At 39.6% G+C, this 21,151-nt stretch overlaps 1 protein-coding gene and 1 long non-coding RNA gene across 2 annotated transcripts in view; one reads left to right on the top strand and one right to left on the bottom strand.

Moving 5' to 3' along the window:
• LOC138757283 (uncharacterized) overlaps positions 1–12,650 on the bottom strand; it is a 31,281-nt gene extending 18,631 nt beyond the window's left edge. The window contains exons 1-2 of the long non-coding RNA XR_011353480.1: positions 12,408–12,650; positions 9,968–10,072 (exon numbers count right to left, since the gene is read on the bottom strand). This is a non-coding gene — a long non-coding RNA (uncharacterized lncRNA). The remainder of the gene's footprint in view (positions 1–9,967; positions 10,073–12,407) is intronic.
• Positions 12,651–12,856: 206 nt separating this feature from the next.
• LOC138757281 (ADP-ribosylation factor-like protein 15) overlaps positions 12,857–21,151 on the top strand; it is a 359,572-nt gene continuing 351,277 nt past the window's right edge. Inside the window, exon 1 of the mRNA XM_069924338.1 lies at positions 12,857–13,046. Within this exon, the coding sequence (XP_069780439.1) occupies positions 13,035–13,046 (12 nt within the window). The 5' untranslated portion in view covers positions 12,857–13,034. The remainder of the gene's footprint in view (positions 13,047–21,151) is intronic.

Here is a 21,151-nt window from a genome sequence, read left to right as displayed (position 1 = left end):
AGATCACCTCCTGAAGCCATCAGCACATTTTAAAGTTTTTTTTTAAAAATGAGCTCAACCAAGTGCACAACAATACATTTTTTTAAGAAATCAAGGGGGGCGTGGCAAGATGGCGTAAGGATCAGACATGCCTTCCAGTCCTCTCCTGACTCTATCTTATTGTTTTGTCTAGAAATGCCCGTTAAAATTCTTTAAAAGTTTAGATAATTTCAGTGCTGTTAATTTAACTTATGATGGTACAATTGGTGGAAAAGAGCAAAAAAAAACGACAACAGATCATCAAAAAACTACATTTTCCAAAAGTTCAAGTTTTGAAGCCTACCTACAGGAAAGACACTGGGACTCAGCGTGAAATGGATCCCAGGAGAGAGGTACAGTGTTCGGATGTAGAGCTCTATGTTACATCGGTAGAGCCCCCTAAAGAGGGCGCCAAACAGCCTTTAGAACAGAGTTACTCAAAGGCATTTGTCAACTGTAGAGGTGGCGCTGCAAACGGCATCTCTTGAGATAAAAGAACCTATACAACTTGATGTACTGGGAGAAATTAATACATTATGGACTGGGGAAAACCCCGGCCAGCGTCCTCCAGTTATTGCTGGAGAGGCTGTGGCTGGGGTTTCCACACGCAGTCATACTACAAGGAAGGCAACCAGAATGAAGGAAGGAACAGAAGATCCTTTGGTTATGCAGAAGAAGCAGGAATCTGTTGAGCCAAAACCTCTTCCAATTGAAAAGATTTTTGTGAATCTTGAATCTAAATTATCTTAAACAATGCAGGGATTATCCAAGATTATGACTGAACTTGGTACTAGGTTTAATACTCTGGTGAAAATACATTCTCAACAGATGGCTGAGTTTGGAGCTTTTAAGCTTGAAGTGAGAGATAAATTTAATTCATGTGAAGAAGATATGGACGAAATACGGGATCAAGTTTTTGATGTGACCAAAATGGTCGAAGACTTACAAACTCAAAATAAAAATTTGGTGAAAAAGATTGATTATTTGGAAAACCAATCCAGACGGAACAATAAAGATTATTGATTTGCTGGAAGGTATGGAGGGACCAGACCCAAGAAAATTTTTTACTGAATGGATTCCGCAGGTGCTGGGTCAAGAACATTTCCCGGAAGGTATAATACTGGAACGTGCTCACAGAGCCTTGCGTAGAAAACCTATTTCAGGTCAAAGTCCAAGACCTGTTTTGGTTCGTTGCTTGAATTATTACGACAGAGAAATAATTTTACAAGTGGCTATTAGAAATGCACAACAGAGAAAATCACCCTTGATGATTCAAAATAATTGAGTTTTCTTCTATGCGGATTTGAGTCAAGAAGTTATGTTCCAACGATGGGAATTAAATCCTGCTAAAGAGTTGTTGTGGAAGAAAGGTTACAAGGCAACCTTTAGATATTCAGCTGTTCTGAAGGTTTTTCAAGATGGTTACCAACCAAAGTTCTTTGATTCTCCAAAGGAAGCTATAGCATTTGCTCAAGAGCTGCCAATTACTCAGTTTCAACAGAGACATAGTCCGCCGCGATCTCTAAGGAGACAAGAGATGGAAGAAAAGAGCCGTGCTCCAAGAAGGAATGGTTGTAATGGTGACTCGGCAGTTGGAGCTGATTAAAAGAAGAGTTGTCCTTTTTTATTCTAATGTGTTTTTTTTTAAAAAAAGGGATATTAAATAATGATGATGTTAGTTTAAGATGAAGTGAGAGTTGGGGGAGAGAACTGGATAGGCACTATTTCCTGAAAGTCATCTGCTACGTGTGAGTTATCTCACACCCATTTTTTTTTGGGAGTTATCGCATTGCGCGGTTTAGACGGGAGGGGGTATTTTTAACCTCCTACCTTTTTTTTTTTCTTTTTTTGTATTATTAGATTAAAGAGTAAAGGGTTTTTTTTTTGTTTAAATATAAAAAAAAGCATAAGAAAGTATTTGATTGTTTAAAAAACTAAAAATTGATGTGGTTTTTTTTTGTAAAGTTTATTCAGTAGATAAGGAATATCTGAAATTTAAATGTGAATGGGATGGATAAGTTTTTTTTAATATTTTTTCTTTAACTTTACGGTGAAAGGAGTGGTAATTCTGGTGTATATTATTTTGCTATTTTAGTTATAGAACGAAGGGAATAATGGTGAAAGTTATAAATTGAATTGTACAATTCTTAATGAGGCTTGAATTTTGTTTGCGGTTTATGCTCCATTTGTTGAAAATATAGATTTCGTTGTAGATGTGTTTTTATTATTTGGATATCTGAATTTTAACGTAATGATTGGGGATATTTAAATGTGGTACTGGAGCTTTTATTGGATAACTATTCAAGAGTAAAAGGGAAAAATGGTGGAAGAGTACTAAAATTTAATTGTACAATGCTTAATGAGGTTTGAATTTTGTTTTAAGATGGTGGTTTATGTGACTAATATGATAGATGTGAAGTTAGTTGATATTTGGTGAAGGTTTATCTCTATAGAGAAAGTTTTTTTTCCATCTTTTTTTTTCATGCTACAATTTTTTTTAAAGAATTGATTATTGTTTAAGAATTTTTGATAGATAATGTTACTAACTTTACTAATTTTTTATATTAAGTTTGAGTTAAATATATGTTTCATCTTAACTCCGTTTGTTAAATATATGCATTTAAGTTTGATTTAAATATGTTTTTTAAGTCTGATATCTTAGTATTAATTACTTTTCTTTTTGTTAGTATTTTAATCGGTTATGTTTTTGGTTTTTTTTGTAAGTGGGTTTTTTTCTCACATATATTATTAATTTTATTAATTCTTCACTCTTTATTTTGGGGGGAAGGGGGGGTTGGACTAATTTGAGTTGGGTTATTAATGTGTAATAATTATTGGGGAGGGTATAGTTTATTTAGATTACTGATACTGTATTGTAATTTTATTATTTTATTTTTAATTTTTTTAAATGTAATCCTATATGTTATTCATGTTATAAAATCTTAAATAAAGTTTAAAAAAAAAGAAATCAAGCATTTTTGCATGAATGGCTTCCTATTTAGTTATAAGCATTGTCAAGATTTGTTGCAACAAGTGAAATCGACTTATTTATTTAAAGCAGGGCAGAACAACTGCAATATCTGTGTATTTCGACAGACTATTTTGTATGACAAAACAAGATGAACATATGAGTATGTGGGGAATGTTTTAGAACTGAGGTGTAGGGCTACTGGAACATTTCCTTGAAAGTGGTCTCACTGATAGGCAAGGTGGTAAAGAATGAAGACAATAGGATTGCTTTTATTGGGCAGGGCACTGGGTGCAACAGCTGGGACATCATGTTCAGCTTTACAAGACACCACACTTGGAATATGGTGTGCTGTTCTGATTGCCATACCTTAAGAAGTTTATGATTACATTAGAGGGTAAAGAATCACAAGGATGTGGCTAGGACTGGAGAACTTGAGTTTTACAGAGATTGGATAGGCTGGGACTGTTTTCCTTGGAGCAAAGGAGCCTGAGGGGTGACCTCAGAGATTTCTAAAATCTTGAGGGACATAGATAGAAACTAAATTTTCTTTTCCTAGGGTAGCATCAGTGAAAACTAGAGGGCATACCCTTAAGATGATAGGGGTAAGATCAAAAGGGACATAAACAATTCTCACCTTTCCTCTTAACATATCCAATTAACACCTTTAAGTTGTCAGCACTTCTCCTCCTCCCATTCTTCAGACTTTATTCCAATGCCCTTCTATTCTTTGCTTATACCTTGAAGAAAGGCTCAGGCCCAAAAAGTCGGTAATATTCTGTATCTTTACCTTCTATAGATGGTGTGAGACCAGCCGAGTTCCTCCAGCATTTCTGTTGTTTTCACAACTCTGATTGTAACTCAATTCCACATTCCAGTGTATCCTTGGATCTTGCATCTCCCTGGCTTTTCAAGAAGCTATCTAACGCTACATTAAAAATCTTTGAAGATTCAATAATGCTTAGCCGAAGGGGTGGCAAAGTCCCACGTCCTGAAAATATTGGACTAATTCACACTGGCTTTCAGGCTGGAACTGCCAGCCAAATTCCATACCTGCACATTTCAACATGGAAGCTGGGATCAGATGTGGGTACAGAGTCTAAAGACCAAGAAACATTCCAAGCTGAGGGGTTGGCTGTTTTTGACATCCTCCTCATAGCTTTGCAGAAGAGGTGGTTTGGACAGATTGTAAAAGCTATTTTTTTTTTAAAAAAAGGTCAATGTTTTTTTTTCTTAATTTCTTACACTGAAATGATAATTCCTTCCATCACCTTTCAATTTACAGATTTTTAAGATAATGATTTTTAAAACAAAACTTTCTTGTTAGTGCCTCTAACATTTAAAAGTATCCAACCCCTTCATTCTTTTTGATCTTTTGGCATCCAGAAGTGGATAAGCAGGAATTTCTTGTATGATCTTTGATTTACAACAAAAAACTCTGCACTTCAGTGACAGACTTCTCCAAATTTAATTATTCAATACACTTGTGGTCAGTCTCCTACCTTCCCCTTTCCATAAACTTGATCTGATCAAAGTTGTCCATCACCCAGTCCCATTGACCCATGAGCTCCATGCTTACTAATCTGCATTTTCTCCTGATCTACCAATACCTCATCTTAAAATTACCACCCTTGTTTTCAGAAACTTTCTCACCTTCATCCCTGTAACATTGTTTAACCCTTCAATCCTCTGGGATTCCTCTAATTCTGGCCTCTGATCATCCCTGCATTTGATTGATCTACTACTGGTGGCTATGTCTTCAGCAGCCAAGGTCCCTCTCTAAACTTCCATACCTCTTTTCTCAGTTCAGATCCTGCTTAAATCTTCCCTTCTTGATTAATCATTTCCATACATGTCCCAATATCTCCCGATGATGCTTAACTCAGTGTCAAATATTGTTTAACTGCATTCCTGTGAAAAGTCTTAGTACTTTTTAAAATCGCATTAGAATAGTTTTGGAGTTTGATTTGATCATTGCAATATCTATTCTGCCTTGAGGTGGCACTCTGCCTGGGCAGTGCAACCTTAAATGGCCACTAAAAAATTAGCAGCTGACATACATATTCTGCATTATCACTCTTTGGTTTCTGCTGGGTCCTCAACACCATTCGTATACTCCATTCCAAGTGCAGAAGTTTTCTGGACCTCTTCTCTCGCTTCTATATTATCTGTGTACAGCTCTGTTCCTGGAGTTAAACAATAAAACAATGCACAAATATGCTGGAGAAACTCAGCTGGTGAAGGATGGGCCTTTCCCTATTCCTCTGTCTCCTTTCCTCCAGCTCCCCACTCTCTTCCATCTTCTGCGATTGGAGACATCCTCAATCTCCATCACCTCAGCTTTTATCCCCCTTCTACCTCCAACCGGTTTCCACTAATTACGTCAATCTGTGCTTCCACACCCCCCACCCCACTTCTCTCCTTCGCCACCCTCTCTACCTTTTTATTCAGATGTCTGCCTGTTTTTGTCTTATTTCCGATGAAGGTCCAAGGTCCAATACTTTAGTTTCCTTTACTTCCTACAGATGCCATGTGATCTGCTGAGTTTCTCCAGCACATGTGTATTGCACAGCTCTGTTACTGCTAGGAGAATGTGATGGGATTATTATCTCAGCCAAAGAATTTTACTGCCTCCTTAACTATCTGTGACCTTTCCAGAATTGCCTCAAACAATTCTGGGTATAAATTAGTTGCAAGTAGAAAATTTCCTCCGAAACCTTCCACTCATACAGAATACCAGGTTCCCCCACTCCATTACGGAGAACTCTGTTTTGCAAAATGAAGCAACACACATTATCCCATTCCTGACACCGTGATTGAAGTAAAAACAATGCTGGAGAAATTCAGCAGGTCTAACAGTCTATTTTATATTGCAAAGATAGATACATAACCAACATTTTGGGGTTGAGCCCTTCAACAAGGTATGAGCAAAATGTAGAGTCGCTGAACAAAATGGTCAAATTCTCCAGTTTCTACTAGCCTACTCCTCATTCTCCTGCTCTTCCCCATCACTTGCCTTTTTTACTCTAGCTCTCCACCCCCTTCCTCTCCATTCACAGATTCGTTCTGTCTGCATGAGTGACAGGGACCCCCCCTCCACCAATGGCCAACCTTTTCAATTCTACACCCCATTCCTGTGCTGACATATCTGTCCATAATCTCGTACTGTCAAACCAAGACCACCCGTAAATTGGAGGAACAACACAATTTTCTGTCTGGGCACTCTCCAACTGGATGACATCAACTTCTCTGGTCTCTATTAGCCTACTCCCCACTCTACCCCATCCTTCGAGCTCCCCCCCCACTTCCCTCTCCATTCACAGAGGCCTTCCCTCTCCCCTTGTTTGCTGGTGTGCCTCCCTCCCTCATCTATTACCTCATATGTGGAACTGTACTCCTCCCCTCCAACATTTTGTTTGGGCACCTGCCTTCATTTTGCTCATACCTTGATGAAGGGCTCAAGTCTGAAACATATGTTGTGTATCTTTAGCTTTGCTATACAGTTTAGCCAGCAATGTATTTTCTCTCCTCTCTACCGTGACGAGTAGTGGCTTACCACCACCACCTCAATGGTAATAAGGCAAAGGAAATAAATGCTTCCTTGCAAATTATGCATGCATTCCATAGATATATTCAAAAATGTTGCTTTGTTTGAGCAAGTACTTAATTAAAGATATCAGGAAGATATTAGCAAATGGGATGTACAGTGATACGACAGGCACTGCTACTGCCTCAAGGGCTTGACTCTAACTTTCAGTACTGTCTTTGTGAAGTTTGCATATTCTCCGTCTGACCACATAGGAAATACTCCCACCCCCTCCCTTGAGGTTATCCCTGTTTCATGTCATATCGTGGTGAGTTAATTGTAAACTCCACCTGATGTGTGGCTGGCAGGTGAATCATAGTGGAGTTGATGGACCTGCGACAAAGAAGGGACACAAATTCCGTGGACCAAGACTTAAGACAGAAAAAAAACTGCCTTAGTGGTGTGTGGTAGGGAGGCATATGTAACACAAAAGGCATCGAGAGAGAGGACAAGAGAGCAGGGACATCCTATTGAGACTGATCAATCCTTAGAGTATTGAATAACAGAACAGGCTTGAAGGGCATAGTCTTGTTCCATTTTCGATGTTTCTATATAACCTCATTATTTTCTTTACCATTAATGCTCCATATATGCTTTTGAAAAGGCACTGACCTTTTGGGTGGAAAATCATTGCCATGTTGAATGGAATGTCCGCTCAACATTTTTCTTTATCAAGATTGTCTTTCCATGACAGAACATAATATTTGCAGATTCTTGAAATATAAACTCTTAAAAATACTCCAGGCACAGTTTAAGTAGAAAGAGGAAACAAGTTGTACCCAAAATCACTTTAATTAAAAAAACACAAAATAAGAAAATGAAAGTATAAATAATACCTTGTAGCATGAACTACAGTAGTTTATTCTTGTGCTATTATAATTTGATCAATAATTTAAAAAGCAAACTATTATTTTTAAGAGTTCTGAAAACAAAAAATGCTTCATTTATTTTGGAAATTACATTGAAAGGGAATGTGGAAGCATTGGTATAGAAAGTGACATTCAAACCCCAGTCCCAATTGCTGGCACTGAAATTGCTATGCCAACTTGTACTAATCACAAGTGTTTTTCCTCAGGGCCTCGAGATTCTTTTTAAAGTCTGGTGACTATGAAAACACTCCAATTATTGTTCAATTAAAGGTGTCACATTACTGGCCTACTTTTATACTTCAAATCACTATTTACAAAACTAAGGATTTCCATGGAACATTTTATGTTCTTTCAATTTGACCCTGCTGCCTTTAAGCACTACTGCAAAACACCATTTTGATTTTCAGACTAATTTACAAGATGCATGGATTTGCTGTCAAGACATTAAGTTGCTGAAGATGTCTTCTGAACTACTGTACAATGTATTGGTCTATGTGCTACAATATAACAGTTTACAGCGCAGAAACATGCCATATAGGCCCTACGAGTCCATGCTGGTTCACTTGAACAACTCCACTAGTTCCCCCTCCCACTCTCCGCCCATAACCCTCATCAAAATATTTAGAACCAGCAATGGATAAAGGTATGGCAATGTAGGCTTGAAGGGATCTTATCAGGTGGAGGTGATACTATGTTTCCATTTTTGGTATTCTCAGCTAACCTCCAGACTGGCAATGGTGCCAACTGATGAAATGCTTCTTCCTCAGTCATATCCTATCCAATTTAGTTCTTCCTCTATTTCTATTTTGATATCAGCAAGATCTTCGTTTGTTTGTTAAATAGGATGTTCTTCTAATTTTTATCTCCACAAGCCATTCCTTTTATCATTTTAGCCTGCAATTGATCCTATTCTTCCTTTAGCTATCCTTTTATAAAACCCTTGCATTCTCCTTTCTCACATTCATTTATCTTTTCTCATTCACTTTCTTTGCCTCACTTCTTCCCTTTATTTAACAATTCCAAAAAGAGCTTCCTTCTTTTGTTTGAGATCAGTCCAGTGAATATATCTTTGGATGACATACCTTTAACTTTATTAGGAAGCAATCAATCCTCCGTCCCATTCTTTTTGAAGTTTGGATTGTTTACTTACTGTTCGGCCAAGCTTTGATTTAAATCCATCTGATTCTGATTTTTAAAATTTGGTATTTTCACATTTTTTTTTCTTTTCCATAAATATGCAAAACATAATGTTAATGTGACTGTCATCTTCTAATGCATGGAAACAAGCTCCAATGATGGATTGAGACATGTGGTGCAGAAAAGTTTTATGGTGTGCTTGCCAGGAATTCTACCCTCTCCTTTGCCTCAAACTGCCATATTCCAAGCAAGAGAAAAGTAACTGAAGTTCTTCATTGTAATAACGAAGAATGAAAGTTTATTGCAATAAATGATTTTCATGCTCAAATATTGAGTGCTTCCTAATATTTCAAAGGTATCGTTAATGAACGCCATCCTAGTTTTCATGGCTTTGTTTTTAATGGCCCTTATTGTACCAGCCTCCACCATTATCCCCAGCAATTCATTCCCAGCATCCATCATTCACTGTGTGGGGGGAAAAAACTTACCTCTGACCTCTCCAAGTTCTCCTCCATTCATCTTAAACAGATGTCCTTTAGTATTTGTCGCCACAGGTTGTCCACCATATCTAGGCTCTCAATCTTATACAGTATTCCAATATTCAGTCACTTCTTATTCTTCTTTACTTCAAAGAGAAAAGTCCCATCTCTGTCAACCTTACTTCTTAGGACATGTTCTCCAATCCAGGCAACATTCTGGAAAACCTCCTCTGCACCCTATCCAAAGCATCTACATCAGTGGTTTTCAAAATGCCCCCCTAAATTCACTTTCCTTTTTAAGCAATCCCTGTCCATAAGAGCTTTGTGATTAATAAGTGATTGCTTAAGGTGGTATGTGAGTGGGAAGGAAGGTTGAGAATCACCCAATTGTTACTGAAATATTTTGCTTGAGAAAAATTGTCATTGGGTCATTTCCTTTGGAGTTCTGAAACTGTGAACATAATGAGTCAATTAGGTACAATTACAACAATGGTTTTCAAACTTTTTCTTTCCACGCACATACCATCTTAAGTAATCCTTTACTAATCCCAGAGCAAATAGTTAAAGTGGTATGTGCGAGGAAAGAAAAAGGTTGAGAACCACTGGGCTTAAAGAGACGTGAAGAGAAAGCAGGAAAGTGATCTAAAGTCACATGATCATACTGAATGGCAATGCAGGCTCAAAGTCTGAATGGACAAATTCTGATGCAAGAAAAAAAAGACTAAAGAATTTCCAATAATTTTTCCACCAAATCAAAAATCCTGCTGGTTGCCTGTGAAGGGGTCAAAATTGCCAGAACCCCACCCCTACTGGTAGTCCATGAGATTCTTATAGGTTACATGCAACAAGGAACATTGAAAATGGTCAGTGGATGAAAAAAAGATAAAAACCACTGCCTTCAATCACAAACCTTTTGAAGAACATTGTTAGTTGATTTCTCACACCATTTCAGCTATTTCATTGAGCTGTATTGTTGCATAGTGTATTTTCTTGGCCACAGTCAGTAATGTATAACCTAAATCAAAATAATGTTTCAATTCCCAAGTGTTATAAAATAATAAATCACTGACATTAACTATAGTAACTGAAGGGTCTTAATCTGAAATGTAATAAAAACACAGAAATGTTGGAGAATTCCGTAGGTATCGAAGCATCCATAGGACGTTAAGATATATAACTGACATTTCGAGCTGGAACCCTTAGACTTAGAAAATGTAACACTACAGCACTGTGTAGGCTGGATGGTATTGACAAGGTAAAGGCATTAAAAGGCTGGGGAGAAGGAAAGAAAGAGCAGGGGAAGTCCATATTACTGGATTTAATATGTCCAGTAAAGTACATTACTGACAATGTTTAGGAGACAGGAAAGGTGGTTGATATTCATGCCATTCTGTTGGAGGGTGTGCAGACAGAATACAAGATGTTGTTCCACCATTTTGAAGGTGGTCTCAGCCTGGCAGTCCACAAGACCATGGACAGTTCACAGCATGGGAAAGAGGCGGGGAACTGAAATGGATTGTCACTGGGAGATCCTAGCTATGGCAATGGACAGAGCCAAGATACTCAACAAAGCAATCTCCCAGTCAGTGTCCAGTCTCTCTGATGTAGAGATGGGAGCATCAGATGCAGTAGATGACCCCTGCAGATTCACAAGTCAAGTGTTCCATCACTTGCAAGGATTGTTTGGGGCCCCAAATGGTGGCAAGGGAGGAAGTGTGAGCACAAGTGTAGCACTTCCTATTTTCACAGGGGTAGGTGACAAGGGGTGATTTGTGGGAAGGGAGGAGTGGACAAGGAAGTCATAGATAGAGCAGTCCCTGTGGGCTAGTGGGGTGGTTGATGTGGACAATGGGAATCCAGTCATTGTTGTGTGTGGGGGAGGAGGGGGCAGGGCAAATGTGCAAGTAATGAAGGGTATGTGGATGAGAGCCAAGTTGATCGTAGTAGAGTGGAAGCCATGTCTTTTTAAAGGACACCTTGGATGATCTGGCAGAGAAGACCTCTTCCTGAGAGCAGATGTGACAGAAACGCTAGAATTGTAAGGAATGGAATTCTTACAGGGGTCAGGGTGCAAAGAGGTGTAGTTGAGGTAGCTTTGGGAATTGGTGGGTTTGGAGAAAATCATCTGTTGAGTTCATCTCCCAAGGTAGAGACAGACAAATCAAGAAAGGGGAGAGTGTTGCTAGAGATGGACCAAATAAATTTGAGGTTGGGTGCACGTTGGCTGCAAAGTAGATGAAGTCAACAAGGTCATCATGAGGCAGCACCTAATTAGTCATCAATGAAGGGAAGAAAATTTGAGGAGCCTTGCCTGTGTAAGCGTGTTGCATGGATTACTCGATACAGCCAACAAAAAGGAAGGCATAACTGGAGCCCAGGGAGGTGCCCACAGCTACCTTTTTGATTTGGAGCAAGTAGGATGAATCAAAGGTGAAGTTATTGAGGCTGAGGACATTTGCAGCCAGAGAGGAGGGTAGTGGTGGAGGAGGACTGCTTGGGTCTGTTGTCAAGGAAGATAGAAGAGGTTTTGAGGCCTTGGTTTAGTGATTGGATGTCCATGATGAAGATGAAGCAGTCAAGTTCAAGGAACTGGAAGTTGAAGTGATGGGGGCATGTGAAATAGCATGGACGTAGGTGGGGAGGTCCTTCCACCAGAAGGCATTAACAACAACTTCTCTGGTTTCCGATAGCTCACCACCCCCTTCTATCTAGGGTTAGCATAGGAGGAACAATTGAAATCAATGGATTTCAGAAGAATGGGAGGGGGGGTGGGGTGGAAGAACCTTATAGGGCATTTAGAATGCTGAAATGCCTGGAAAGCATAGACGTGGAAAGGGCATTTCCTATGGTCGGAGATTCTAGAACAGGGCATAACTTCAGGATAAAAGGGTGACAACTTCAAACAGGTACATAGAAAAATTTCTTTAGTCAGAGGGTCAGGATGCCACAGGGAGCTGTGAAAGCGAGGTTGTTGGGTACATTTCCGGTAGAGATTGACAGGTATTTTATTAGTCAAGGCATCAAGAGCAAGAGGGAGAAAGCCAGGGAGTAGGGCTGAGTGGGAGGTTATGATTAGAATGGTGGAGCAGGCTCGATGGGGCTCCTACATCGTGATCCTTTCCCCGAACTCTGCAATCACATAGCCACCCAACCCCCCCCCCCCCCCCATTAATTCTCACCTTTCCTCTCCTGTCCTCCTAATCATGTCCAATGATCACCTCTTGCCTCTTGGCCTGAACTCCTCCCCCTCCTCTCTCAATCCTCCACCCCTCGCCACCTTTTAATTTAGGCACCTGTCTGCTTTTAGTTCATACCTTGAAGAAGGGCTCAGGCCCACAAAGTATCTTTACCTCCAGATGGACGGTGGGAGACCTGCTGTGTCTCTCCAGCATTTCTGTGCTTTCACGACATCAGCAGCCTCACTTTCCAACGATGAAAATTGCTTCCCCGTTTCCAGCAATATCGGACCCTCCTCCCCGGTAGAATTTATCCACCCATTTTGGGCTGCACCTCCCCCCGGCTCTCCCATTCACTTGGCCCAGCAGTTGCCCCCACCCGGCGCACATGAACTCTGGTTTCGCTCTCGACTTCCGGCGTGGACGAGCACGCCTGCGGTCACATGACCGCCCACGTAATAAGGGCGGGGACAACTTGAACGTTGCCGTCTCTGGGGAATAAAGTCCAGGAGCAGGAAGAAGTGGCTGGCGAAAGCTGTCTCGCCGAGCCCAACCAGCCGAGCGGGCTGATCGGGGGGGGGGGGGGGGGGGGGAGGAGAAGGAGGAGGTGGTTGGGGGGGGGTGGTGGGGGGGCCAGGCCAGGCCAGGCCAGGCCAGGCTAGGCCAGGCTAGGCCAGGCCATCGCTGTGAGCTCACTCGGGAAGTGGGAGCAAAGCTCCACCTCCAGTGTTGTTCATATTTCAACGACACGAACGGAGAAGGTTTGATCGCTGAAGTCGGTCGAGAGCCTCCTGTCAATAGATGGATTTTCTGGTGCGTTTCAGGTTATCGTTCCCTCTGAGAGCTGTATTTTGGAACCAGTTGTCACCTGCACTAAGTTGAATGACGCGAAGTTAATTTGCTGTGGCAGATTGAATTGCCATTAGTATTTGAATTGTATCACAATGAGCTTTCTAACCATTTCGATCAGAGTTTTCTTCAGGACCTCTGTTTCGTTGCAGTAGCACAGTTCATGCTTGAGCGATCTTCCGAGCTACTTCAGGCTAAACGATCAAGGATTGTAAACCTTCTTCTGCACCCATGATTCACATTTTGAAGTTGCAGTTAATTACATCGCTGACCTCGATTATTACTTCAAAAATCTATTTGGTCTGATTTGGTGGAAGCCGATTTTATTCCGATGCAAAGTCATTGGAAGTGTATCCTCGGCTTGTCACTTCTGATTCACAATAGGGTAGCTTCATTGTCGCTGAAAACTGGCAGGGTGATGGATCTTTATTGTTGTTTATTGATTCGAAGTCCCATGTTTGCATGGACATGACCTCGTGTTGTGCGCAATTTCTCGATCTGTGCGATACTGGATACAACAATGGCCACTTAAACGAAATAAACAGGATCTTAACACAATGAGCCTTTTAAAATGATTGTTTTGAACTCAAATGTGAAACGGGTGTTGTTTCTCCGATAATTGTAGTTTCCAATTGTTTTTCGAATTGTAGCTTGTCTGGCTGTTATTCAGATAGACTGGTATGTGGAAACGTTGAAACCAATTGAAATCTATACTGTTTTTTAAGAAATGGAATGATACAAACCAAAGGAAATGCTAGGAATAAATATGGTACTCCTGTTTTGAAAATGTGAGCGCCCGATGAACTATTTGCATTTGCTGATTTTGTATACTCTGTGTTCAGAAGCCGTTTTACAGGTGAACCAAACCGATCCAACTGAGGAATGAAGCCTCTCTAAATATCCCCTAACCTATGCATTTTGTGTGGTAGGCGGGACATTCGTTTTCAGCACTTATTCATGTTCTTTTAGGTCTTCACTGATATTCATCATAGCATAATTTGTGTAAGATTCCATTTTTAGTCAGTTGCTAAGTTAATCTGGATATTCCCAACTCTTGAAGGTTGAGTACTGCCTGACTGCAGAACAATCAAGTTGCGATGGTGTTTTCCTAAACAACTGATATTGGGAGTGACTTGGGATGTCTGTCATTTCAGAATGAAAAACTCAGATTTTCTACTTGGAGAACATCAAGATTGAAAAGATGACTAGCACTGTAAATGTTTCTTGGGGTAAAGTCCTCCTCCCTTTCAAGATTACTTATTGTTGCCTGACCTTTTAATAAAAACTCTTCCTTGCTCCTATGAACTTTCTGTTTCAACACCAATGCATCTGACAACCATTAGACTTGAGAGCAGAATTCAGCAATATGGCTCATCGAGTCTGCCATTCAAATTATGGCTGATGAATTTTTCCTTTCAACCTCATACCCCTGGCCATCTCCCCATAACCTTTGATGCCCTTACTGATCAAGAAATATTAACTACTACTTTAAATATACCCAATGACTTGGCCTCCACAGCTGTTTGTGGCAGTTAATTCCACAGATTCACCACCCTCAGGCTGAGGAAATGTTCCCTCCTCTCTGTTTTAAAGGGTTTCCTTTTATTCTGAGGCTATGCCTTCTAATCTTAGGTTCTCACACTACTGTAAACATTTTTAAAGTGCTCTTAATCTTTCCCTGGTTCAGCAATCACCTATTTGTCCTTTTCCGATCCCTCCCATTCTCTTCTCTAGTCATTCTTTTTTTAAAATTTTTCTTTTTCACACTATGTACCATACTAACCAAAATACATACAAACATTTCGCACTTGAATATAGACAGTGTAATTTTCTCCCCTTTTTCTCTTTCTCTAGTCATTCTTGATGAAGAGTTCCAACCCAAAATGGTGACTATTCATTTTTTACCCACTGATGATGAGTTCATTCCCAAACACGTTTGTACAATCTACATGTGCGCCAAAATTCTTACCTGCTGCAACCAAATGGATATTTGTAAAGAAACGCTATAACAGTAAACAAATTAAATTAAAAGAGACAATAAATACTCAAGATAGAAATAGTTACAGTATCCTTGTGCAAAAAAAGTGACAAATACTGCAAGTAATTCCTTTGCGTTGTCGGAGCAGTTTTTGATTAGTGGACCAAGGGAAAATATAGAAACATAGAAAATAGATGCAGGAGTAGACCATTTAGCCCTTCAAGATGACACAGCCATTCATTTTGATCATGGCTGATCATCTACTCCATACCCAGTACCTGCCTTCTCCCCATAACCCCTGATCCCCTTAGCCACAAGGGCCAAATCTAACTCCCTCTTAAATATAGATAAGGAACCAACTTCAACTGCTTCCTGTGGAAAAGAATTCCACAGATTCACCACTTTTTAAAATAATTTTTTATTTTTCACACTATGAACCATATCAGCCAAAATATATACACAGTGGCATTTTATCCCCTTTTTTCCCCCCTATCCTCCCACCCCCCTCCAAAACCAATAAATATTCAACATATACAATAACACCATTAAACAATGTCATCACACAATGAAAAATAAACAAGAAAAATGTGTCATCTACTTTTACACACTGGATCAAGTCGTTTTGTCGTCTTATAATTTTAGGGGGTGGAGGTCTGAGGCAAGCCCTCTCTGTTACATTCCATGTATAGTTCCCAAATTTGTTCAAATAATGTGACTTTATTTTTTAAATTGTTATTTTTTTTTCAATGAAATACATTTATTCATTTCTATGTACCATTGCTGTATTCTCAGGCTATCTTCCATTTTCCAAGTTGACGTTATACATTTTTTTCGCTACTGCTAAGGCTATCATAATAAATCTTTTTTGTGTTTTATCCAATTTGAGGCCTTCTTCTTCTTCTTACTTAGAAGAAAGATCTCTGGAATTTTTGGTGTGTTATTTTTTGTGATTTTATTTAGTATCTGATTTAGATCTTCCCAAAACATTTTCACTTTCTTACATGTCCAAATTGCATGTACTGTTGTTCCCATTTCCTTCTAACAGCGAAAACATCTATCTGATAATATTGGATCCCATTCTTTTAACTTTTGAGATGTGGTATATAACCTGTGTAACTAATTATACTGTGTTTATTGTATTCTTCATAGTTCTAGAACATAACTTTTCCCATGTTTCATTTTTTATCTTTATGTTTAAATCCTTTTCCCACCTTTGTGTAGGTTTATAGCTTATTTCATCATTTTCCTTATCTTGCAGCTTAATGTACATGTTCGTTATAAATTTTTAAATTATCATTGTGTCTGTAATCACATATTCAAAGCTGCTTCCTTCTGGTAATCTCAGTCTGTTTCCCAATTTATCCTTTAAATAAGCTTTCAGTTGATGATATTCAAACATTTTTCCATGAGTTATTCCATATTTGTACTTCAACTGTTCAAATGTTAATACATTATTTCCCAAAAAATAATTTTCTATTCTTTTGATTCCTCTTCTCTCCCATTCTCTAAAGGAAAGGTTGTTTATTGTAAAAGGGATTAGTGGGTTTTGTGTCAATAACAATTTTAACATAACATAACAATTACAGCATGGAAACAGGCTATTAGGCCCTTCTAGTCTGCACCGAACCAAACACTCCTCTCTAGTCCCACCTACCTGCACAATGACCATAACCCTCCACCTTCTTCTCATCCATATACCTGCCCAGCTTTTTCTTAAATAATAAAATTGACTCTGCCGCCACTATTTCTCCCGGAAGCTCATTCCACACCGCTACCACTCTCTGAGTAAAGAAGTTCCCCCTGATGTTACCTCTAAACCTCTGTCCCTTAACTCTTAACTCATGTCCTCTTGTTTCAATCTCTCCTACTCTTAATGGAAATAGTCTATCCACATCCACTCTGTCTATCCCTTTCATAATCTTAAATACCTCTATCAAATCCCCTCTCAACCTTCTACGCTCCAAAGAATAAAGACCTAATCTGCCCAATCTCTCCCTGTACTCTAGATGCTTAAACCCAGGTAACATTCTGGTAAATCTTCTCTGCACTCTCTCCACTCTGTTTATATCCTTCCTATAATTAGGTGACCAGAACTGCACACAGAACTCTAAATTAGGCCGCACCAATGCCTTATACAATCTCAACATCACTTCCCAACTCCTATATTCCATGCAATGATTGATAAAGGCCAGCATACTAAAAGCCTTCTTCACCACCCTATTCACATGAGTTTCTACCTTCAGGGAATGATGTACCGTTACTCCTAAATCCTTCTGCTCTTCTGTATTCATCAATGCTCTCCCATTTACTATGTATGTCCTGTTCTGATTGGAGGCTGGTGACCAGTGGTGTGCCTCAGGGATCTGTATTGGGCCCATTGTTGTTCGTTATATACATTAATGATCTAGATGATGGGTTGGTGAATTGGATTAGTAAATATGCAGACGATACGAAGATAGGTGGAATAGTGGATAATGAAGAAGGTTTTCAAGGATTGCAGAGGGATTTGGGCTGCTTAGAAAAGTGGGCTGAAAAATGGCAGATGGAACTTCATGCTGATAAGTGTGAGGTGCTTCTCTTGTCTGGTAAAAAATCTGATATATACCTTAATTGTGCTGCTCTTTAATAATTTTAAAAGTTTGGTAACTGCAAACCACCTTGGTTGTACCTCTCTGTTAATTTATCTAACGCTATCCTCTGTTTCCCCCCTTTCCACAAGAATTTCCTTATTATTCTCTTTAGTTCATTAAAGAATTTATCTGTGAAGGGAATTGGCAACGATTGAAATAAGTATTGTATCCTTGGGAAGACATTCATTTTAATGCAATTTACTCTCCCTATCAATGCTAGCGGTAATTCTTACCATTGTTCTAAGTTTTCTTTCAATTACTTTATTAGTGGCTGATAAGTTAGTTTGTACAGGTGGCTTAAGTTATTATCTAACCTAAAATAGGTATCGGATTGCTTGTGTTTGCCATTTAAATGGTGATATTTTTAAAAATTCTGTATAATCCGCATTACTCATTGACATCACTTCACTTTTATTTGCGTTGATCTTGTACCCTGATATTTCTCCATACTCCTTCAATTTCTTATGTAATTCTTTTATTGATATTTCTGGTTCTGTTAAGTATACTATGATGTAAATAAACTGATTTTATACTCCTTTTCCTTTATTTTTATCCCTTTTATTTTATTTTCTGTTCTTATCAGTTCTGCAAATAAACTGATTTTCTACTCCTCCTTTATTTTTATCGCTTTTATTTTATTTTCTGTTCTTATCAGTTCTGCCACTGGTTCTATTGCTAAAGCGAACAATGAGGAGGATAATGGACATCCCTGTCTAGTTGACCTACTTAATTTAAATTGGTTCGATACATATCCATTGGTTCGCCAATGGTCCATTATATAATGCTTTAATCCAACCTCAAACCGTGCATCTTGGCGCCTCACAGTTTGGCGGGCAGCAACCTCCTTTGAAGAAGACCGCAGAGCCCACCTCACTGACAAAAGGCAAAGGAGGAAAAACCCAACACCCAACCCCAACCAACCAATTTTCCCCTGCAACCGCTGCAACCGTGTCTGCCTGTCCCGCATCGGACTTGTCAGCCACAAACGAGCCTGCAGCTGACGTGGACTTTTTACCCCCTCCATAAATCTTCGTCCGCGAAGCCAAGCCAAAGAAGAATCCAATTAATATATTTTTCTGCGAGATTGAACCTCTGTAATACTTTAAATAAATAATTCCATTCTCCTCTATCAAAGGCTTTTTTTTTTGCGTCTAAAGCAACAGCTACTATTGGCTTCTTATTTCCTTGAACTGCATGAATTAGACTAATAAGTTTACAGACATTATCTGCTGCTCGCATTTTCTTAATAAATACATTTTGATCTTGTTTTACTATTTTTGGTACACAATTGGCCAATCTGTATGCTAATAATTTCACTATTATCTTATAATCTGAATTGAGTAGAGATATTGGCCTATATGATACTAGTGTTAATGGATCCTTCCCCGTCTTTGGTATTACTGTAATTATTGCTATCTTGCATAAATCTGGCAAGTTTTGTATTTCTTCTATCTGGTTCGTTACTTCCAGGAAAGGATGAATTAATAACTTTTTAAATGTTTTATAGAATTGGAAATCCATCCTCTCCAGGTGTTTTATTGTTCAGCAGCTTTTTTAATATATCCTGTAGTTCCTCTATTTCAAATGGTTTTATCAGTTTGTTTTGTTCCTCTTCTTGCAATTTTGGCAGTTCAATTTTAGCTAAAAACTCTTCTATTTTATCATCTTTCCCCTCTTTCTCAATTTGGTATAATTGTTCATAAAATTCCTTAAAGTGCTCATTAATCTCTATTGGGTTATACGCAATTTGTTTGTCCTTTTTCCTTGAAGCCAATACAGTTCTTTTAGCTTGTTCTGTTTTAAGTTGCCAGGCTAATATTTTGTGTTTTTTCTCCCAGTTTGTAATACTTTTGCTTTATTTTCATTATGTTCTTTTCCACCTTGTACGTTTGTAATGTTTTGTATTTTTTTTTGTCTGCCAATTCTCTCCTTTTCGTTCTATCATCCTTTTTTACTAGTTTCTTTTCTGTACTTATTATCTCCCTTTCCAACTGCTCTATTTCCCGATTGTAGTCCTTTTTCATCTTATTACATAACTTATTATCTGCCGTCTCATGAAGGCTTTCATTGTGTCCCATAATATAAATTTGTCTTTCACTGATTTTGTATTTATTTCAAAATATGTTTTAATTTGGTGTTCAATAAATTTTCCAAATTCATGCCTTTTAAGTCTTTCTTTGGCTTGGCTTCGCGGACGAAGATTTATGGAGGGGGTAAAATGTCCACGTCAGCTGCAGGCTCGTTTGTGGCTGACAAGTCCGATGCGGGACAGGCAGACACGGTTGCAGCGGTTGCAGGGGAAAATTGGTTGGTTGGGGTTGGGTGTTGGGTTTTTCCTCCTTTGCCTTTTGTCAGTGAGGTGGGCTCTGCGGTCTTCTTCAAAGGAGGTTGCTGCCCGCCAAACTGTGAGGCGCCAAGATGCACGGTTTGAGGCGTTATCAGCCCACTGGCGGTGGTCAATGTGGCAGGGACCAAGAGATTTCTTTAGGCAGTCCTTGTACCTTTTCTTTGGTGCACCTCTGTCACAGTGGCCAGTGGAGAGCTCGCCATATAACACGATCTTGGGAAGGCGATGGTCCTCCATTCTGGAGATGTGACCCATCCAGCACAGCTGGATCTTCAGCAGTGTGGACTCGATGCTGTCGACCTCTGCCATCTCGAGTACTTCGACGTTAGGGATGAAAGCGCTCCAATGGATGTTGAGGATGGAGCGGAGACAACGCTGGTGGAAGCGTTCTAGGAGCCGTAGGTGGTGCTGGTAGAGGACCCATGATTCGGAGCTGAACAGGAGTGTGGGTATGACAACGGCTCTGTATACGCTTATCTTTGTGAGGTTTTTCAGTTGGTTGTTTTTCCAGACTCTTTTGTGTAGTCTTCCAAAGGCGCTATTTGCCTTGGCGAGTCTGTAGTCTATCTCATTGTCGATCCTTGCATCTGATGAAATGGTGCAGCCGAGATAGGTAAACTGGTTGACCGTTTTGAGTTTTGTGTGCCCGATGGAGATGTGGGGGGGCTGGTAGTCATGGTGGGGAGCTGGCTGATGGAGGACCTCAGTTTTCTTCAAGCTGACTTCCAGGCCAAACATTTTGGCAGTTTCCGCAAAGCAGGACGTCAAGCGCTGAAGAGCTGGCTCTGAATGGGCAACTAAAGCGGCATCGTCTGCAAAGAGTAGTTCACGGACAAGTTTCTCTTGTGTCTTGGTGTGAGCTTGCAGGCGCCTCAGATTGAAGAGACTGCCATCCGTGCGGTACCGGATGTAAACAGCGTCTTCATTGTTGGGGTCTTTCATGGCTTGGTTCAGCATCATGCTGAAAAAGATTGAAAAGAGGGTTGGTGCGAGAACACAGCCTTGTTTCACGCCATTGTTAATGGAGAAGGGTTCAGAGAGCTCATTGCTGTATCTGACCCGACCTTGTTGGTTTTCGTGCAGTTGGATAATCATGTTGAGGAACTTTGGGGGA

The sequence above is a fragment of the Narcine bancroftii genome, chromosome 3 (assembly GCF_036971445.1).
Source record: "Narcine bancroftii isolate sNarBan1 chromosome 3, sNarBan1.hap1, whole genome shotgun sequence".
NCBI lineage: Eukaryota > Metazoa > Chordata > Chondrichthyes > Torpediniformes > Narcinidae > Narcine > Narcine bancroftii.
Note: the sequence above shows the minus strand (reverse complement) of the source record. Positions and strands in the feature narration are given on the sequence as shown.